The sequence below is a fragment of the Pleuronectes platessa genome, chromosome 15 (assembly GCF_947347685.1).
Source record: "Pleuronectes platessa chromosome 15, fPlePla1.1, whole genome shotgun sequence".
NCBI lineage: Eukaryota > Metazoa > Chordata > Actinopteri > Pleuronectiformes > Pleuronectidae > Pleuronectes > Pleuronectes platessa.
The window spans coordinates 8,785,848-8,806,857 of NC_070640.1; the positions used below are offsets into that span (position 1 = coordinate 8,785,848).

Sequence of the window (21,010 nt, forward strand, 5' to 3'; positions counted from 1 at the left end):
TTCGATCGTCCTCCCCGCTTCCCCCCCAGCCGGACTCGACCATCATCACCCCTCCTCCTCCTCCTCCTCCTCTTCCTCCTCCACCTCCTCTGGAACATGTCGGGACAGTCTTTGACGGACCGGATCGCCGCCGCGCAGCACAGCATGACCGGGTCTGCCATCAGCAAAGCCGTGTGCAAGGCCACGACGCACGAAGTCAGCGGACCTAAGAAGAAGCACCTTGACTGTAGGTTAAACATGCCATCACTAGCACTTGCATGCATCGCTTTCCCTCACAAAGGGCAGCTTGTATAAACAGCATCTTATTACCCCCCCTCACCCCCCCCTCCCCTCTCCTCTTTCATCCGACCCAGTGATGTTTGCAGCCTCTTTAATTAGCCACCGTTAGATTGAAAAGGTTTTTTTTTCTTTTTTACGCACGGAAAGCAAAAACCTCCTCAGTGGATCCAAGCAGTAAACGTGAAATCCAGGAGGGGGGGGGGGGGGGGGGGGGGCGCACAGGCGGCCACTATCTGTGCATGTCATTCAGGGGAAATAGGCCACTCACTCCGGTACAGGCTAATCATATTGCAACCAGCCGCTTTACAGTGTATAGGCCCATCCATTATTAACGCCAGTGTCTCCAGCAGCACTGTGATCCTCCGGAGACACCTCGCGCAGAATGGGGCTTTTTTTTTATTCTTATGCAGTAACGTGTTTTTTTTTTCCGGTCATTTCCCAGAAATCCAAGTTCACTGCCACGTCCTCTGCTGCATTATTATCATTAATGAATGTGTCAGTCCTGAGGTGCAGAGAGTCGGTGTGTGTTTTTGTGTGTGTGTGTACTGTGTGTCTGTACTGTGTGTACTGTGTGTACTGTAGCCGTGACGGTGGGTGTTACAATGGGGGCTTTTCTGTTTTTCCTCTCGGTGTCACCACAGATTCTCGTATCTTCCCATCCCTGCTAATTACCTGCAGCAATTACACACACACACACACACACACACACACAGACACACACACACACACACACGGGAGCGGGAGGATTCCTCACATGTAGATTTTGCCAGTGATTATTAGGTTACGTGGCTCCTCCGCCTCACCATAATTACTTGACATGATCGATGGAGAGCACGGGCAATCAATGGTGCTGCCAGTCAGACTCACATGGTGGGGGGGGGGGGGGGGGGGGGTGCAGACAGACAGACAGATGGGCAAAAAGCAGGACGGCTGATCAAGAGAGAGAGAGAGAGAGAGGGGGGGGGGGGGGTATGCATCATCAGTCGGGGAGAAACAACGAGGCAGGTAGCCAGACAGCCTGAGAGTCAGTCATCCAGCCACACACCCAGCTAGTCAGCCGGCAACTTTGGCATCAGATTAGTCGATTGTGTCCACTCCACAGCAGAGGTGACACTGGGAATTCTGGCAATTCTGCCCCCCCCCCCCCCATAGCAGATTTGCCAGCGTGTGCTTCAACGCAAGTCATTTAAATCAGAAGGCTGTATCACTTTGCAGGACTGAAAAGGCCCTAAAAGGTCCAGAGAGCGAAGTTTACATCTGCATTTGTGAGAAAATAAACCATTTAGTGACTAGAGTTTAATCACAGCTGCTTTTGATGTCACACAAATCTGCTTATCATGACGCTGACCACCACCATAGGCTAATTGATGTGGTTTACAGAGGTCCGGCTGCCATTCGTGAGGCTCGTGCTCTAGATTTCCGTTGCGCCATTCTCGACAGGAGCAGCGCGGAACCCCCCCCCACCAGTAAAGAAACTGGAGGATTTCTACAGAGAACGCTGACTACTGACCTAATTTCTGCAGAAAATCGAGCCAGTTGACGATTCCTAAGGAAGAATTGTGCGTAAAAGGCATATGATCAGATGAAGTGCACCGTTATTGGTTTACTAGTGCTTATTACCAAGCCGCAGTCTGAGAAGACCTTGTTAGGAGTGTAGATATGAAATGCCAGAAGGTCGTCCACCTTTGTCACCCGCCGTGAGTCAGAGATTCTCGGAATCTACAGCGATTGTCTCTCAGATATTCTGAAAAAAGCCGAGGGCATTTATGTGACAAATTGTCATCGAGCAAAGTGGTGATAAAATGGTTTGTACCACCACTCTGGAGAATGACTCTCACAATGAGTCAGGTTGTCCTGGTCGAGGCGGTTACATCAGGCCTGTGTTGTTCTGATCCAAATCTTATTCTGATCATTTGTGGAATAAAACGCTCAAAAGCAGAAACTGCCATTCAAATGCAGCTGTTCTAATTTCCACAGCTAGTTTCCACAATTTATATTTCCTGTAAGAGTTCCTCTCATCTCTACACAGGAAATGATATACAGTTTTCTATACGTCTTTTATCGAGAGGTGAAACTGCACTTTAAGGTTAAAGAAGGGCGCAGGAAGACGGTTTGTTTGTAATCAGGAAGACTCTAATGGAACTAATCCCTCCACTGTCTGGGAGGAACAATTGGAGTCGAAGTGAATAAAGATCGGAAAGAAAAAAAAAGATATAAACTCCACAGCTCCCAGGAGATCCTGGTGAGGCGGCTGTACAACACTGTGGGTCAATGTCAGGTCTGAGAGCTCAGATATGTGTGACCCACATTGTCTCGGTGCAACTCAGCCGAACCACCCCTGGATTTCAGGATTTTCTCAGTGTTGCCACCTGTTAAAATAGGATTTAGTATCATTGAGTAAAAGGAAAGGTGGACGGAAACTCGGCAGGAATTCAAATCAGTTTGGAGGTTTGTCCCAGAAGTGGCAAAAAAACTAAAAATCCCACTGATATTTGTAATAGCTATTCTAGTAACATTAATCATTTTAAATACAGCTTTGGAACTAAGCCTTCCATGAGGGAGTCGTTCAGTTCATATGTTAAGATAAGGGAGGACATTTTCTTTTAATTCCTATTTCTGAGATGAGCAACAGACAAACACCATTACCCACAATACCTAGGTTTGACAGAGCCCACAAGTCAAGGGGCCGGGTGAGGTCAGACATTTGGGGATGGGGGAGGAAGTGGTGAACAGGTTTGTAGACGGCAGAGATTACAGATTCAATGGAAAAGATCATTTGAGCTGTTTTTTTTTAACATGCTCACAAATTAATTGTTTAGCTTTAATCAGTTTAATTCTGTATTCAATGTGCAGTATGATTTGTCCAGGAGTGTGAAAAAGAAACCCTGGTTGCTATAAATATCAACTAAACAAAGATATTAAATATAAACTAGTGTCTTTATGTAAAAACATGAAGTGAGCCACACTCTTGAGAAGATAGGCTGTGTTCCAAATCCAACATGACAAACAATAAATGAATGATTTTTCTTCCTGCTGGAACAGAACTCAAAGGTTCCACTTTCATAAAGATAATGAAACAGATGTTACTCACAGAGTTGCCTGTCAGTAACATTTAAAATCTTCCTCCTTTGGTGAAAACCAGAGAAAAAATGTCTCTCTAGGTCGATTTGTTTTCACATCAAATGCACCTGGGCAGAGATTCTGGACTGGATCACCTCATCTGAGAGGTTTGATGAATACAGACAACATTTCAATTACATTTAAAAATTTACTCGACGTGTTATCGATCCATTCTTTCTGAGGCACTGTGGGAAGAAAAGATAAATGGCCGACCCACTCCTCCAAATACAAAACATGATAAATCAAACGCAGCGCTGGTCATTGAAGCTAGTCAGAGGGTCGCGACCTTGACAGACTGGGCGGTGACACAAACGGCCAGGGTGGATTATTCACTGCCCACGGCCAATGATCAGCACGACACACAGAGTTATGGGATTTCACTCTCACTGGACAATACTCTGCGTGGCTGAGATAGTCGAGCGCGGCAATAGAAAACCAGATTTATCTGCCGTGGAACAGTAATCAGGCCAAAAATGACCTCCTTCCCTGAGAGCACGGTCATCTGTGTTAATCGGCACATGATTTCTCTGGTCGTGTGTCATGGCCGCAGCAGAGATGTATTCCACACGTTTGCGAAAGAAAATACAATGTGTTGATAAGAAGTGTGAACGCTTTGCACCGCAACAGGCACATTTATGGCATGTTAGTCAAATGAAGAAGCTGAAATGACTCATGTGTGTTCTGCCTTGACGTAAACACACAAAGTGAGTGACTGAATGAATAATCCTCCTCATTTACTCCCACCTGTGTGTGTGTGTCATTACAACAACCTGTCCTTCTGTTTCAGGTCCCGCAAATTACTCATTTTACCTGACGCCAATTTCTGAAAAGAAATATAGTTTTTATAAACATTTTCAGTGAGTCTCGTTACGAGGGGGGAATCTCTCCAGCCACACGTACTTTAAAAACCTGGTCTTTCATTTGATCCTAACTAGCTTGGCAATTATCCTACATTTTAATTTGATGACGCTTCATATCATCATCAGTCTTTGCATAAATGTTTACAGCACTGATATCCCAGTGCTTATTTGTAATTGCGTTATTGACGCGGACTGCGGCTTATCAATAATCCCAGCCGGCAATCGTAGCGTCAATACTTCATTACATCCCTGCACCGAATAAATCCTAGATGATGCATTATCACATCGAGGCAGACACAGCATGGGCCGCTCTATTATTTAGGTGTGATCGTGTTTAAGTAGAGTTGTCCTCGTTTTGCAGTTTTTCGCCTGAAAGTAAACGATATCTTTGAAATCTGAAACAAAGGATTTTTACTGTGTCCCGAACAGTTGATGCAGCGCACTCGTTGACATTCTCATTTTTTCTTAAGTTCCTATATCGGAGTGGGATCCAGTAAATCCAAGACGTATTTGACACTCTGTTGAATTTCTTCTGGTCTGAATAAACGGACAAGAGTAAAACAGTAGACAGCTCTAGGAAATATGCCACAAAATTTAAACAGACAATAAATAGCCTAAAATATTGTTTGGCTGCCATGTTTGATCCTAATTAGCTTAACCAACACATTCCACTGTTGTTTATAACAATCAAACCGATGATAACCACTGGAGCATAAGTTAGAGGATCATTAAAGTCTTTAGGATCCAGACTGGACCAAAGTGGTGGAGCGGCACTGTCACTGGCGACAATAGTGAGCGGGCACGTCCACTAAAGTGTGTGTGGACTTATGACAGGAAACATTAATTAGTTGGAATCAATATGGTCCCAGTAATTATTGAGCCAGGAGGAAATTCACAAACAAGCCATTAGCGATGTGTAAAGCATGACTGAACGCCACCATTAGCATGATATTGTGATATTAATGCCCTGAGATCTAATTAGGTGAGGGGACTTTGAAAAACACAAATTCCTCCGAGCAAAACTTAGAAACATAATGTGGTGACTCCGGGGTGTGGTCGTTTAAATGTACAGTCAAAGAGCAACAATGACCAGGTGTAAATATATGCATTGGTTTCTAGATGTTACAGACACTAACTGACTTCTGGTCTGACAGCTGATGCAGAGTTTAATCAATAGCCCCACAGAACCTGTGTCTCTGTCCCTGAGCTTCTCACACTTAAAAAACAACAAAGTGAAGATGAAGAGTATTCGAAACGTTAGCTGCAGTGAATTGCTGCTGCTTCAGATGCCATTGACATCCATTACACTTTAACCAACTGGGACTCAGAGTTCTCCTCCACTCCTTCCCTCAGTGGTTTCACTGGCTGCACCACAGCCTTTGCTTTACGTGGTTCTTTTGTCATCTTTTGTCAAATTCAAGTAAAGTTGTTCCTCCTCTTTAATGTTTCTTTACATTATTCATTTATTTATTCAGCTGATCTGATCAAATTTAGGATTTATCCTTTTATCCCTTTGTTGCAATGGTCGTATATGTGGTTTACAGCTGAATTAACTGACTTTTAAATGATCTCAGTTTTGATATATAACAACATTGCATTTTTTAAATCAGAATAGTGAGATTAATGTAATTGGTTTATTCAGGAAAAGACCATAAACCCACTGAACCTTACATTTTACAACCACTCACATAAGAAGCTTGTTTGTGCCGTTTGACGTCCGGCCCCTTTTACTTGGGGTCGGTACTTTTTTGTTTAAGATTAAACAGATGCCAAACATACTTCACATTTTGTTCTCGAGCCAAAATCCTCAAGGAATTCAGGGCATTGTTTTACAATCTGGCCCAGTTTTACATTTACTGCTGAAATCTTAATCCCCTATCATCTGCATTTCACTATGTTCAGAGGACATTGTAAAAAAAACATTATTGGATTCTTATTCCTCTGCTTTTAAAAGAAATTATCTGTGTTTATTCTTTAATAACACATCGCACATCCGCACACACACAAACACAAACACACTCAGCCTGCCATTTGCCATACCTTTGAATCCGACACACACAGCAAACCACTGAGCTTCTCTCCCTTTAGAAATCTGCTCCACGTTTGCTTTGAAAAGGCAATCTCCACTCACGATGTGAATCTCAGAGGGTAAACGCTGGGGTCGAGTCGCTGTTGGTCCATTACCAGTCACAAAGATGCTCTGGATGAAAATTCAGTCTCAATATTCATCATCATCAGTTCATTTGACATCAGCCTATTCGTTTTGGGTTTGTAAATGATGCAGCCCTTTCAGTTGATTGCGCTGCGATGGAATTGACCTTGTGATGTAACTTTCCATCTTGCGAGTTGATATTTTGTTGACACGCTGGTGGAGTGGGTAGTTAGCCGCGTTGAATCACAGCCAGGAAATAGATTTTTCGATACAGCAGCTCCGGCTATATAGCGTCTGCCATTAAATTATCATTTGGTCATTGAACGTGCGCTGATATAGAGTGAGTCAAAATTAATGTACCAGTCGATATGGCTTCATTCATTGATTGATCATTAACTCTACCCGTCAGCTCGCTAAGGTTATAAATGGCGACTTTTGGCACGTGGCTGCTGCTTTTATTCACAAGGACGCACCATTAGTGAACAGGCAGAGATTGAGTTTGAGGACACTGCGGAAAAAAAACCTGCAACTCTACACTCGGTCCCTCACCTGCTGGCCCCAAACCTTCAGCTATATTCCATGCTCTGCTAATCATGTGTTTATTTATGTGCCTCTTGTCCCTACTTGTCCAGATTCATTCATTCATGCTGTTTCCCCCCCCCTGTCCCGCAGACCTGATCCACTGCACCAACGAGATGAACGTCAGCATCCCCCACCTGGCGGACACACTGCTGGAGCGCACAGCCAGTAACAGCTGGATAGTGGTTTTTAAAGCGCTCATCACCACACACCACCTCATGATGTACGGCAACGAGGTGAGTCCGAAGCACAGACGTATGGAAGCCCAGATCAATAGTGACATTTCTTTTTTTACAGATTATGTTCATATATGTATATAAACTCTCATAATTTAGTGCGCACTGGCTAATTTTGAATATGCAGACACTTATAAAGCCACAAGTACTTTACCCTCTTATTATAAGTCTTGACGTAGACAGGGATAAACATCTATACCTACATTACATTGTTTAGTTATGATTTAGTATTAATTAGTCAGTTGATAGAAAACTCATCAGCAACATTTTAGATGAACTATTAATCAATCAAGGCATGATGTTTTCCTGCACGTGGCATCTATTGCACTTCTGTCCGTCCTGGGAGAGGGATCCTCACATGTGGCTCTCTCTGAGGTTTCTACGTATTTTTACCCTGTTAAAAGGGTTTTTAGTAGTTTTTCCTTACTCTTGCTGAGGGTTAAGGACAGAGGATGTCACACCCTGTTAAAGCCCTATGAGATGAATTGTAATTTGTGAATACGGGGTATACAAATAAAATTTGATTGATTGATTGATTTATCAAGAAAGAAATGCCAAATATTTGACTGAACTCTTAAATTTGCAAAAATAATTGTTAATTTTTCATCTTTGAATATTCTTTAATTACTTTATAACCCCAATAATTGTTTTATTCATAGTGAAAATAATCTGCACCTTGATCCATGACTTCTCTGCCCTCCCCAACCCACCCACACACAAATATGACAGAGAGCGGCGGTGGCCAGTTGTCCAGCACCAGCTATCAATCTGTCCGGCGGCTGACATTTTGCTCACCTGGTCATCGTAACTCCTCTCCAGCTCTTGCAGAGAGTTTCTTTGAAGCCTTATCTTCCACGTGTCCAACAAGGAACGATGAAGTGTCCAGCTGACATTTCAATGGCCACTGAGGCAAATTGCCTGACTCCGCCGCTCGCTCCTACAAGAGCAACAACCAAAACATCAAACGAGTTAAACCCTGAGCGTCTCAGACCGGGAAGAGGAGCGAGGGCAGGGTTTACTGTGCGGCCATGACAGCCCTCTGAAGGAACAGGAACAACAAAGGGTTTGGTGACATGAGTAGTGACATGTTGTTCTTTTTTACAAAATGTCAGGGATAAGCTGACTGTGCCTGATCTGGTGTTTCTCAACTGAAAGCAGCGTGATTTGGCATCTTTGATTTCTAGGAGAAAGAAAGGTTACAGAAATAAAGGCTTGGTTTTGTGGTTTCAGTAAAGGGTTGTTGTTGTTAGTATTGTGCATTTGATTCACTGTAAGCTCCTGGTTTGTGTGGACCATGTGTTTTTCGGTTTTTGCAGTAACTCCTTCTGTGTCAAGTCCAGTTGTCTCTAAGGTCAAAATGTCAATTTCATTACTTTAAGTCAACAAACTCAGCCTCTGTGAGCTCTCATAAAGCTGCCAGTCTTCAATTAACTCTTCACTCACTCACACACACACACACTCACACACACACATACACACACTCACACACACACACACACACACACACACACACTGCTGATGTGTCTGTGTGGATATTACCTTGATATTGTCAGGGAGCAGCAGCAGATAAGACACTAACTCTTCCCTCTGTTCTCCTCTTTTCAGAGATTGATGCAGTACCTTGCCTCCAGAAACACGCTCTTCAACCTCAACAACTTTCTAGATAAGGCTGCACTACAAGGTGATTTAATGCCATTTGGCTGTTTGTAAACTCAGCAGTGCTGTTCGTCTCACAAAATGACTTTATGTCACGCTCCCCCCGGCTCTGTTACACCATCAATAAGCCTATTTCAGAGGGAGAACCACATCCCGGGATCTTAAAGCTACAAAAGTGCTTTTTCTTTGTCAAAATGAGCTGTTCATGGAAAACAAACATGCAGTGTGTTTTAATTGAATTTGTTCAAAAGAGGAAGATGAATAAGTAACTACATCTCAAGGTGAACTGGTGCCAGAGCGAGAAACAAGATTTTCATTAGGAAGGTAGCACACTTCATATGAAAAGGATTATGGTGTTATAATCTGATTTGTCAACCAGGCAAAAAGTAATAAATCTCTAACTGCAGCGCCCCCTCTCCCCTCCCCCAGGTTACAACATGTCAACTTTCATCAGACGGTACAGCCGCTACCTGAATGAAAAAGCCATGTCTTACAGAATAGCAGCGGTGGACTTCACTAAGATGAAGAGAGGGTAACAAACACACACTACTGACACGCCACTCATACATAAAGACATTATGGATCTGTTTAATCAACTCAACTGAACGTTACTTTTCACTCTTTGACTTAAAATGATGGGCTGACTGTGTTTTTACTTGTAAGCTCGATTTCAACTGTTTAACAAAACAGGTACGATGTTTTTCTACTTTTGATAAACAGCAGCTATGATGGCGTCACTTGTTTTGGGATAATGGTGAATGCTAAAACATTTCGTTTTACTAAGTAGAAAAGAGTCATAAAGTACGTGAACTGAACCTGTAATATCTATAAAGTTGGTTCGCATTATCTAACATGAGCTACTGGTCATTCTCATAGACTGTAAATAAAGTCTCCTCTTCTTCCCGTTTTACCATAATGAAGCTAAAATATCCTGGTACCATCATTTTACACTTTATGTAGTGCAAGAGTCTGGGCAATAGTGATCCTGGTGTAGAGTCAAGGTATTGAGGTCTTGCCGATACACGCGCCAGACCACTCAGGAGTCAGTCTCAGCTGTCAATCATAATGTTTCAGAAAAATCTGACTTTTTCGTTTGGTCTATGTCATATCTGCTAACATGGAAGAGGTGGGATTTATAAATTATACCGCAGCCAGCCACTAGGGGGTGCTCAAGAAGATTTGGCTTCATTTTTGGGATACTCTCATATCTCTCATCTTTACAGACAGATAATGGGTCATACCAAACTAAATAAGGATCAAGTGGCAAACCATCTGTTTTGAACTGAATCTGTTATTATTTTCTTTCTTCTTTAATCGTGTGCAGTTCTTCATCTTTAATTCCTGTGTGTTTGCTGTATTTGTGCTCCTGTGCTCTTGTGCGTTACCAGAGCTGAGGGTGTGATGCGCACCATGAACACAGAGAAGCTGATTAAGACTCTGCCTGTCATTCAGAACCAGCTGGACGCACTGCTGGATTTCCAGGTAAACATGTCGCTGCATCTTAACAACTGCAGCCGTGTCTGTTCATACCGGGTATACACATCCATCCTGAGTGAAGCGATCACAAATGGTCAGCGCTACGTTACACGCACACACACGCACTGACACACACTCAAACATTGCCATTGTAAAAACATCAGATATTGCTCTTCGCAAACACAAATAATGATGGTTGTGATATTTGGATATGGAGCCGGAAGTGAGATCTGAGCGGAAGTGATCCCAGGAGACACATTCAGGACATTTAAATGCCAGGTGTGAACAGACAGACATCCTGATGGGATCTGTCGGCACAGATGTCCACACCGGGTGTGAACAGGGCCGGAAATATCTTGATCTGATCTTCTCCTCCTCTTCCTCTTCCTCTTCCTCCTCCTCCTCCTCCTCCAGCCCAACTCCAACGAGCTGACCAACGGAGTCATCAACACAGCTTTCATGTTGCTCTTTAAAGATTCTATACGGTTGTTTGCTGCTTATAACGAAGGGGTCATCAACATGCTGGGTAAGGCACACACTCCACCGTTCACACACATGCACTGTATTTATGGAGTAATGTCCCTGTAAGAGTCGAGATCACAAGACCGTGACTCCACTCAATCTTTCTTTTGGGGGGGGGGGGGGGGGTCGATTTGTCCTGCTACTGTCTCTCAAAGTTCAATTAAATCACTGGATGGTCAGGGACATCAGGACAATTCCAAAACAGAAAACACCCAAGATACTTATACCACACACTTATTAACATTATCATGAAACATCTCAGGGACCTAGAATACATAATAAAACAAGTATTTGTTGCATGTTTACCTGTTTTTTGGGGGGTGAATAAATAATGAAATTAAAGCCATAATGCTATAAATATGGTCTTATTATCCACAGAGAAATACTTTGACATGAAGAAGAATCAGTGCAAAGAAGCCCTGGAGATCTACAAGACCTTCCTCAACAGGATGACCAAACTGTCCGAGTTCCTCAAAGTGGCTGAGGTAACGTCTGTTCGTCCTCCTCTGAGGAGGAACCGCAGAGTTAAACACCACAGGAGAGGGCGGGAACATCCGTCTGGAGCAAAAACTCAACGGCCTCCTCACTTCTCGTTTGCACACTAAACATCCTTCTCTGATTTTCGGATTCTAACCTGCAGCATAAAAATTGCACTTTGACCCGTTGAGATTTGCTCCAGACTTCTGTTTCCCTTTGGGCTCTGATTCACGGTCGATATTTTCCAACCCGAATCGACCGCAGATCAGCGTCCAGGCTCTTCTTCTTCTCCCTAACCTTCCAAGTCTTCTTTTTGCATCTAGATTTTCTGTCCTTCTCTTGCCCTGACCCGGGGAGGGGGTTATACTCCGAGACAGCGATTAATGGCTGAGTTCTTTAGCCAATCAGAGAGCCACTCATGTTAGAGCTTCCAGCTGAGGGACCCCTTTTCGCGTGCTGCCTTGTTACATGCCTGCACTGCATGCCCGAGCAAGCTCCTCTATCACTCTCTCTGTCTCCTCTTTCTTTCTTTATTTCAATATCTCCCCTTTTCTTCAGAATATAGATTTCTTCATAATGGCTGTTATTGTTAGCAGTTGCAGTCGTCGCTAGGCTTCACAGTGACTATCAACAGTTTCTATCCTCTGCGTAGCATTTATCCCGTGCGCCATCTCCAAAGGCTTTTCTCGCTGCTTGGTTTCGTTCCCATTTGGAAGAAGGTTTGGGCTGCGGCCGCTCGATCCAAAGAAACCCAAATCAACAGCAGACTAACGTTGACTTTAAGGACCCATCCATTTTACCTGTCTAACAAAATGTGTGTTTGTGTGTTTGTCTGTTTGTGTGTCATCTGTGTCCCTCCCTCCTCTTTCTGTTCAAAGTCAACATTAGTTGAGTGTCTTCCCTTTTGGATGTGTCTTTACCTCACGCAGTCATGTGACCTGTTGTCTGCCCTCTCCGCCCCTGCCTGCTCAGTCAGTCGGTGTGTGCTCGGCATTCATTCCAAACCCGTCTCCAGATCTCCGTGTGCGTACGCGTGTGTGTGTACTTATAAGTGTGCGTGCGTGCACATGTACTGTATTTATAGGTGTTTGTACGTGTGTGCATGTGCCCTCCTCCCCTCCTCCTCTGTTGTCTTTTGTTTGTTTTCCTTTCCAGCCATTGCATGAAGTAATGAATGCTTGGGTTTGATTCTTCTTTCTCCCTCCTCCTCCTCCTCCTCCTCTTCCTCCTTCACATGCCTCTTCCCTTTTTTTACTCTGTTGGGTTTTTTCTTTTTGGTTTACTCCTTGTTTTTATTATTACATTGGGTTTATTTTTATTTTGCCTCCCTCCTCCCTCCCCTACCCCCCCCCCTCCTCCTCCTTTTTTGTGACACAGCGAGTTGGGATAGATCAGGGCGACAGCCCCGATCTCACACAGGTCAGTCCACATCTCATCTCAATCAGTCAATCAACCAGTCAGTCAACCAGTATTTAAATCCGTCAAGTCAATCCCATAATGCTTCATTCTAAATGCTCCCGTTCCCTACTCACCCTACAGACCTGCCTACACTGCAGCTGCCCCGTTCTCCTCCTCTCTTCTTCACTCTCCTTAACTCCTTCGCTTTTTTTCTCCTCCTCTGTCTGAACAGTCTAGAATAGAGAGGAAACAATAAATGAAGACCTGCAAACAGCCTTGAAGCAACTTTCACAATATTTAAGCCTTAGTGCAGGAATTTCATTTCCTTTCCTCCTATTTGAATCTTTGCAGAACAAATTTGACTCCGAGGTAAGATTTTTTTTATGACTTTAAAAGCAGCGTTTATGCAGCTGCCTCTTTTTTTTCTATTTGAGATGTCCACGACTGGGGCTTAGTATCTGTCTGAATTTGTCTCCAGCAGTCATTGTGGCATTTCCCCAGTCTAATTAATCAAGGCTTGTTTCTCATCATGCAAACATAGATCAACCTGAGCAGTGTTCAGACCAATTTCCTGAAAAGATTACGTCCCGTTGCATTAGCTGTGGGGAGAGCAGCGAATGGTTTTTTATTAAGTAGGTTTCTGCAAATATGACTTGGGTAGGTGTACATAACGCCATCATAAGCACTGCACATCATGCAGAAGGACTTAAATTCAACCTATTCTTCATAATTGGAATTTCCAATATCTCAAATCAGGTCAAAACAATGACAAAGTGTGACTTTATTTTAAATTAACGTCATGTTTGCAGTGCTCATGAAGACCTTATATGCCCTTATTCAACAACATAACGACCCATGCCTATACTGAGCCCTAGATTTGTGTCTGTTTTACTTTTAAACTCTTTAGCATATTCTAGATTTCTCTGAAGAAGGATATCAAGAATTCGCATTTTACTCTCTTTTCCCCCTTTAAAATAAGTATATGAGAAATCTTTTCTTTGCTTGTTGTGTTTGCGCTGTGTTATCTTGGCGCTGAAATGTGAGACTCTGGGGGTGAAAACCGAGGTATCACATGATGTCCAAACGAACCCATCCATCCCTTTTGTTTATCAGTGGAAAGCGGCTGGCCAGCTGCTCAATGTGTATACCTGGTTTTTCACCAGATGTTTACATTTCACCGAGTTAACTTCCTTGGCTTCCAGTCGGAGAAAAAATGACGGCCTCAAACTGAATCAAACGAATGCTGCGTCAAATCTGACTCTTAACCTTAAATGGAATCCACGGGTTAACTCCTGATTTTTTGGGACTGTGATTTTCTTTCTGTGCGTGTAAGTGTGTTGTTACGAGAGCGTCTGTGTGCGCTGCTGGCGTCTGCATGGGCTGATTAAACGGTTCAGAGATGTGTGTTTGTTGTGTTTCTCCTCTGGAGCCCCCGCAGCAACGATGCTCTAATCTGTCCTGACCCGTCAGTCCCGCTGTGGACTCACTTGCATGATCCAGGGCTGACGTGTGCATGCTGGTCAACCAAACCTGATGAAACCAAATGAAAAAAAAAAAAAGAAAAAAAAAAGTACGATGAGCTGTCCTAGAATAGCTAACAAATCCCGAGGTGATGTCTTAATTTTGCTGCTGCTTCTGTGTGTCTGCGCGTATCTTTAAGTGTGTGGAACAAAGTGAGGAGGTGACGAGAGGGGAGTGAGAGAAAAACAATATGTCCCCCTTTGTCCGATTGGCTGTGGTTCTAATATGACCTCCTCGCCTCCCCACACCCTTTAACCCCCCCCCTCCTCGCAGGCTCCCAGCTCTCTCCTGGAGGCTCTGGAGCAGCACCTAGCTTCTCTGGAGGGCAGGAAGCTCAAGGACCTGTCCGCGGCCAGCAGGTACGATCAGATCAGGGAAATGCTCCTCAGATCTGTGCTTGTGATCAATCTGAAATCTGTCTGTAACTATTAAATGGAGTGCCATGAAACATTAAGGCATTCCCGGCTCCCAGGGGGGGTGCAGCGTCTCAACATCTTTTGGATAATCTTAAATTCACTTTGGTGCAGACACAGATCGCTGGACGTTTCCTCTCCTGCAGCTCTACAGTCAAACGTTCTCAATAAATTTGATAAATCATTGAGTTGTTTTAGTTTTGCTTCCCACACAGAGCAGTGCAGCCTCAGCCAGCTTGGCTTAGTCTTTTAAAAATAAAGTGAAGGTTACAAAGCACTATGAAGTAAAACTCAATAAATAGAGCAATGATCTTTAAGCCCTGCAGCCTTTGCAAAAATGTGTGTGTTTGTGTGTCTCCCCGTTAAGATCCAGCAACATGTCCAGTACAGTGTCCTCTCTCTCCAGCACTGGGATCTCTCTCAGCCGCATGGACGACAAGACAGAGGACAACAGGCTGCAGCAACACAAGGCGAGACATCTGCAAGACATTCTGTAACACCCACCCACAAGTAGAGATGAGATAAGCACAGTCAATACTACACATAAACAACACTGTGCTGAATGAAACTACAGTGAATTTCCTACAGTGCACACACATATTCACAAATCATCTGTTTGTGTGTGCGGTAAATAAAACTGTGCTCGAGTTTATTTCATTCCACATTTTTCATTCATTGAACAAGTGCATTAATCCTGCAGCACAGTGAAATACAATGTGTGTCTCAGGCTGTTTGTCCACAGAGCTGCACAGAGAGCAGAAGTGAACTCACAATCTAAGCCCCTTCTGCAGTTTATTAGTTTTTGAAGGCCCAAGGGAATGGACATTTTTAATGACTACGCTACTCGATGCCACAGAACACTGGGATCTTTCTTTGACTACAACTTCAATCATGTTCTCTCGATGCTTTCCGTGCAGGAGGACGGCCATAAGGGGATCGACGCTCAGACGCCCAACGTGTCCCCCGGCACCCAGTCAGTGGGAAGTGCCAACAGCAGCGGAGGGGCCACAGAGCTCTACTGCAACTCCCCCATCGTACCCATCAACAACCAGTGAGTCTATCGCCCCCGCACGGTGTCCAGCACCGAGGGCAATGGGACAAATGGAAAGAATGTTTGTTTAGTGTAGAATAAGCAAAGAGTTTGTTTGCTGTATTGAATAGCCTTCAGTTTGTTGCTTCATTTTCATGCTTCCAAACCGGAGACAGCCAGTGGCCACAGTTTGGGGAATTCTTCAAATTTGGCTCGTTCCCTTAGACTTAAAGATGAAGTGATTATATTTCAGTGGTCAAAGGTCCCTCTCACCTCATATGGATCTAGAAAATATGATATAGACTTAAACTGCAGTGGTTTGCGAAGGCATACAACCACAGGACAGTGATTCCAGTTATCCCACTGCCTCAACAACAGACCTGTCACTGGAAATCACATTTTTATAAATACATTTTTTAAAGTTACATAAAAATAAAATGATAAACACAACTGTGCTCTCTGTTCTGTTTTCCTTCCTGCAGTGTGCCAAATCTGACCAGTGAGCTGTTCACCCTGCAGCCAAACTTCACCCACATCCAGACCACACACACTGTGCCCAACAATAACAATGCCTGGGGAGGTAGGATGTGCACACACACACACACACACACACACACACACATATATACATATATAATCATGGAGAGTACACATAAGTACCCTCTCACTCATACACCCCCTCTCTCTCTCACACACACACACACACACTCTTGTTAGAGATGGATAAGCTGTGACAGTGAGTTGTTTTGTGCGTTTGACTCATTTCCCCTCTTTTGTCCTTTCCATATTACCACGGTAACCTCTGCGTGTCAGGTGACCTGCTGAAGCCAAACCATCCCTCTCAGATACACAGCCCAGGAGCCCAGTTGTACTCTGGGAAAATGCTGCCCAATGATTTGGATTCTTCATTAGCCAACCTCGTTGGTAGTGAGTGTCTCTCCAAATATCCGGTCATCTCTCCCTGTTCCATTCCTGTTTCACTCTTCCTGCTCTGTGTTGTTTATTTCTCAGCTGATGTTGTGTTTGTTTCTATTGTTTGTTTTCCTTCTCTCAGACCTGCAGTTTGGGGGGATGCCAGCGAAAAAGTGAGTGGGTTTTCCTCACAACTAAAACAGAGCCCAGAGCGAAACTCTGCTGTCTGTTTAGATTCCTCACTGTTTAATCTCCCATATGAGTCACCCAATTAGCACCTGTAAACACTGTGTGTGTGTGTGTGTGTGTGTGTGTGTGTGTGTGTGTGTGTGTGTGTGTGCATCAGGCCGGAGCTCCAGTGGAGTCAGCTGGTGGAGAAGAAGCCAACAGGAGGAAGTAGCTGGCAGTCAAAGACAATGTGCACCAGCACCAACTGGACTCACACCGGCCATCCCATGGCACCTGCCCCCATGCCCGTCCCTCAGATGGTAAATTAAAAGCTACGTTCACGTGGTCATGAAGTTCGGACATGCACACTTTCCCCCACACACATCCTCACACAAGAGTAGCCAGTAATGATAAAACATCATCTAGACAATCTGACGCCATGAATGGGAAAGTTAAATAAAACATATATAGAAATGTTCTCATGTCAAAGACCAATCAAAGCCCTTTACAGTACACACATTACACAGCTGTCAGGGGTTAATTTGGGGATTTAGTGTCTTGTCAAACGACTCTTGGCCGGGGATCGACCTTTCACCTTCTGGTTAGTTAGTTAGTTTTGTCGGTTAAAAGTATTCGGTTCAAATTATCATTTTATCAGTGAAGTCGGCTTTAAAAAATGCTATTTTATCTCATTCTGGATTTTAATGAATCAAATTTATACCTGTTTGCCAAACGTCACTTTGTGCTTTTGAAAGAGCTCAGACATGAGCCCGCGTCCTTTGTGCTTTGCTCTAATTACCCACACGTCTCTTCCATTCAATCTGGCTTCATATTTTTAATTTTCAACTGATTGACCTCTCAACTCAAAACGGTCATTTGTCGAGCAAATGGATCGGAAAGCCGGCGGCATGGCTCGAATAGAAAGTAGAAGTGATGGGAACGTGAGGGATAGTTTAAGCTCTGGTTTATCGTCTCTGCACAGCTTGAGATGAATTGTTCTACACAGACTTGCATTAAAAACTTTATTTTTTTCTCTTCTCCTTTTCCATAACTTTTCATAGAATGGGATGATCTATACTGGCTATGTAAGTACCTTTCATTATTTCAACTTTTCCTTTACTTTGCTTTTAAAAGTACTCAAATTGAACTATTTGGCTTTTTGTGCTGCATTTGCAGTGACTGCAAATTTACCACTTCAATTCAGCTTTACTACATTGTGCATCTATCTTTTTACTCACTTGAAGGTGTTGTGTTATGGAGCTGTATTGCTTCAACGCCAGAAAAATAAGAACTGATCACATTTTATCATGAAAAATGTATCGTAGTAACATGATGTTTTTCACATAATATCTCGATAATTTCATGTTATTACAAAATAGAAATGTATCAAATTATGAAGTAATATGCATCACGTTGTAGCCTATAAATGCATTTATTGTTAATATGTTACAACATGATTATTACAATAAACTTTTCACGTTACCACATGACACTCCCTTTTCCCTTTTTCTGACATGGCAGCAATATGCTTCTGTACTATGACAGATGAATACTTAAGATAGTAAAAGGCCGACAGTATCAGGATCATGTTTGTAACTGATTCTTCTATACACACTGTAAAGGCTAGAAAGTGATCTGTTGTGTTTTTCTGCTCAGGCTCCAGCACCAGTGGCTTTTCCTATGACGTCACCCCAAGTGCCTATGTATGGAATGGTAAATGAAGTCTTATCTCAGTCACGCATTCACAAATCTCTGATTAACATGCCGCGGGCTCCGGTCCTAGCGGCACCCAAATGACCCTGTTTGTTCCCTCGCCCATTATCCCACCTTCAAGCTCTCTCACCTGTCGTTTCGCCAGCTCCCTCCTCAGATGAGTCATCAGATGGGGGGTGTTCCCATGATGCCGCCACAGCATGTCATGTACAACCAGCCGGTCCTGAGACCTACCAATCCCTTCGGACCCATGCCGGGGACACAGGTAACACAAACACACACATAAAGACACACACCTACAGCTGATGCAATTATTCATTTGTATACAGCAAGGCAGGGGGGGGGCTGACCTGGAAGAGCTAAAAATAGACATAAATTAGAGAATGGCGAAGTGGGATATCTCTCATTATGCCTGATGTCAGAGCAGCATTTTATGAAACTCACTGTCCATGTGTGGTGACAGCCGACTATTGTCTCTCTGTCGGATTCTGTAAATATCTGGGTTTTAAAACCAACCAAACAAAAAACCATTAAGTTATCAATTGTGTTGTGTTATTGTTACTTTTAATTGTATTAGTTGGTTGATTTACTGATTGAAGTATTTTTAAGTTAGTTAGTTAGTCCAACACTTTTCATACTGAAACTAAAATAGATAAGGTGCAGAGAGACAAACTTCCTGTCTCTATCCTCGAAATGCCCAGGATGCATTTGAACATCCTAAATTGATATAAAACACAAAGACACAAGAGCGATTCCTTCAACAGCTGCTGCGTCTATGCCTCGTGTCCGTAAGTCTCCTGGAATCATTGATGCATTTATTTGAAGCTACACTTAAAGATTGATAAGTCTCTCTCTAGCTGTGGACCCCCCCGGAGAAACAGGATGAATCATGTTGTCAGATAATTTGACCAGCGAGTGTAAAAAGGTGTTTTTCACTGCGTATAACCAGCAGTTGGTGCAGCGACAAGACTCTCAGCAGAATAAACAAGTGTATTTTGAGCATTTATTCAAAACAGAGCTGTATAATTGCTCACTGAGCATGCACCGCCCCTAGATGCTGTTTTCTTGGCACTGCGGCAGGTAATATGCTTGTCAATAGATGCCTGAGCACTTGACGAGTTGTTTTGTTGAACTAAATTACTCTCCATTCTCCCCCGGTCCTCTGCAGATGCACTTCATGTAGGGATGATCTCGTTACCATGGCAGCAGAGCTGAGAACGAGAAGGCGAGAGGAAAGAGATGAAGGCGAAGAGTCAAAGAAAACAAATCCAGAACCAAATCCCAGTGCAGGAGGAAGGAAGACAAAGACAGAGAGGAAGGAGGGAGCGGAGAGGAAGAAGGAGGAGAGGACCGGAGGATGGATAAAGGATGAAATGCTGATCTCTCTTTCCATGGCGCCTGACCCTCTAATCTCCTCTCCTCTCTCCATGTGGCTGCTGATCTCTCTGTCTTTGAATCCATAATGCCGGGGCACCAGCGGCTCCACGTCCGTCCCACTCATCCTCTGTTTGATTTGCCGGTTCAGACGGCGAATACGTCCTGTGATGAGGCCACAAAAACTGACAGCTCAATGGAAGTGCAGACGCTCTACAGGCCACTTCCTGACCTCCTCATCCAGATCATTTCCTGTATTAAATAACTGACCCTCCTCCCCCTCCATCCCCCGACTGAATCAAACCTGGAGGACGCGCGCCTCTTTCTCCGATTGGATCGTTTCCTGGCACTTTACTCAATGTGAACTTTGCCAAGGGTGTGTGTCTGTGTGGGTGATTTTAGCATCTTGTTTAGATTGGTTCCCGGTTGCGTGTCATCCATCACCTGATGTCAGAAGTAATCGATTCAAATGCAAGCGTGCGTGTCCCTTTTTCTACATTTCAGTGTGCTGCATCAACATTTACTGTTCCGAGTCTTTTTATGAGCTCAATTTGTTCTTAATTGCCAACGTCACGTTCAGAATCTAGCATGGAAGGATCATTTGCAGGCACGTGTGTGTGTGTGTGTATTAATGTGTGTGTGTGTGTGGATGGATGGAGCTGTGTAGGGTAAGTACTGTACGTTTCTCTTTTGGTACCTGAGGTCATTACTGTGTTGCCAGGTACCAACGTGTTACTGCACTGGAACTAACTGATGAAAGCACTGAGCCACAGCCAGGCATCACATTTGGATGTAAACAAACCTCTTACACTAACTTTGCTACTTGGGGATGTGCTGTACACACTGTATTCTGTTCTTTTTGTCCCTCCTCTACAGCTGTGCAATATCATGCAAACCCTGTCACGTCTTTTCCACCCATCCGTACTTGTCTAGAAGCCGTTGCCTGATGAAGTGTTGTACCTCTTGTGTGTCCACATCAGGTTTCTGTACAGAATGTTGTTTTTGTTTGGTTCTTTTTCACCATGTCCTGTTTGACCCGCACTGCTCTAAAAGTAAGGGGAAAATGCACTGAGAGCCAGATAGAGACGTGACTGGATATTAGTTAGATGACTCCCAGTCTTGCC

At 43.7% G+C, this 21,010-nt stretch overlaps 1 protein-coding gene across 2 annotated transcripts; it reads left to right on the plus strand.

Annotated features, from left to right (window-relative positions):
* The first annotated feature begins 96 nt into the window (after window positions 1-96).
* LOC128457585 (phosphatidylinositol-binding clathrin assembly protein) lies at window positions 97-20,209 on the plus strand. 2 transcript variants are annotated; one of them, XM_053442358.1, is made up of 19 exons: window positions 97-226; window positions 7,084-7,226; window positions 8,832-8,907; window positions 9,312-9,414; window positions 10,271-10,364; window positions 10,773-10,884; window positions 11,259-11,365; window positions 12,735-12,776; window positions 14,550-14,635; window positions 15,057-15,159; window positions 15,607-15,740; window positions 16,202-16,299; window positions 16,533-16,646; window positions 16,774-16,804; window positions 16,978-17,119; window positions 17,861-17,884; window positions 18,456-18,512; window positions 18,658-18,777; window positions 19,681-20,209. In XM_053442358.1, exons 1-19 carry the CDS (start codon window positions 97-99, stop codon window positions 19,693-19,695), a joined length of 1,731 nt encoding a protein of 576 aa, XP_053298333.1. In that variant the 3' UTR covers window positions 19,696-20,209. The 2 variants fall into 2 exon arrangements, with proteins under 2 accessions (XP_053298333.1, XP_053298334.1); XM_053442359.1 differs by having other exon boundaries at window positions 18,658-18,778; window positions 19,664-19,695.
* The last annotated feature ends 801 nt before the right edge of the window (window positions 20,210-21,010 follow it).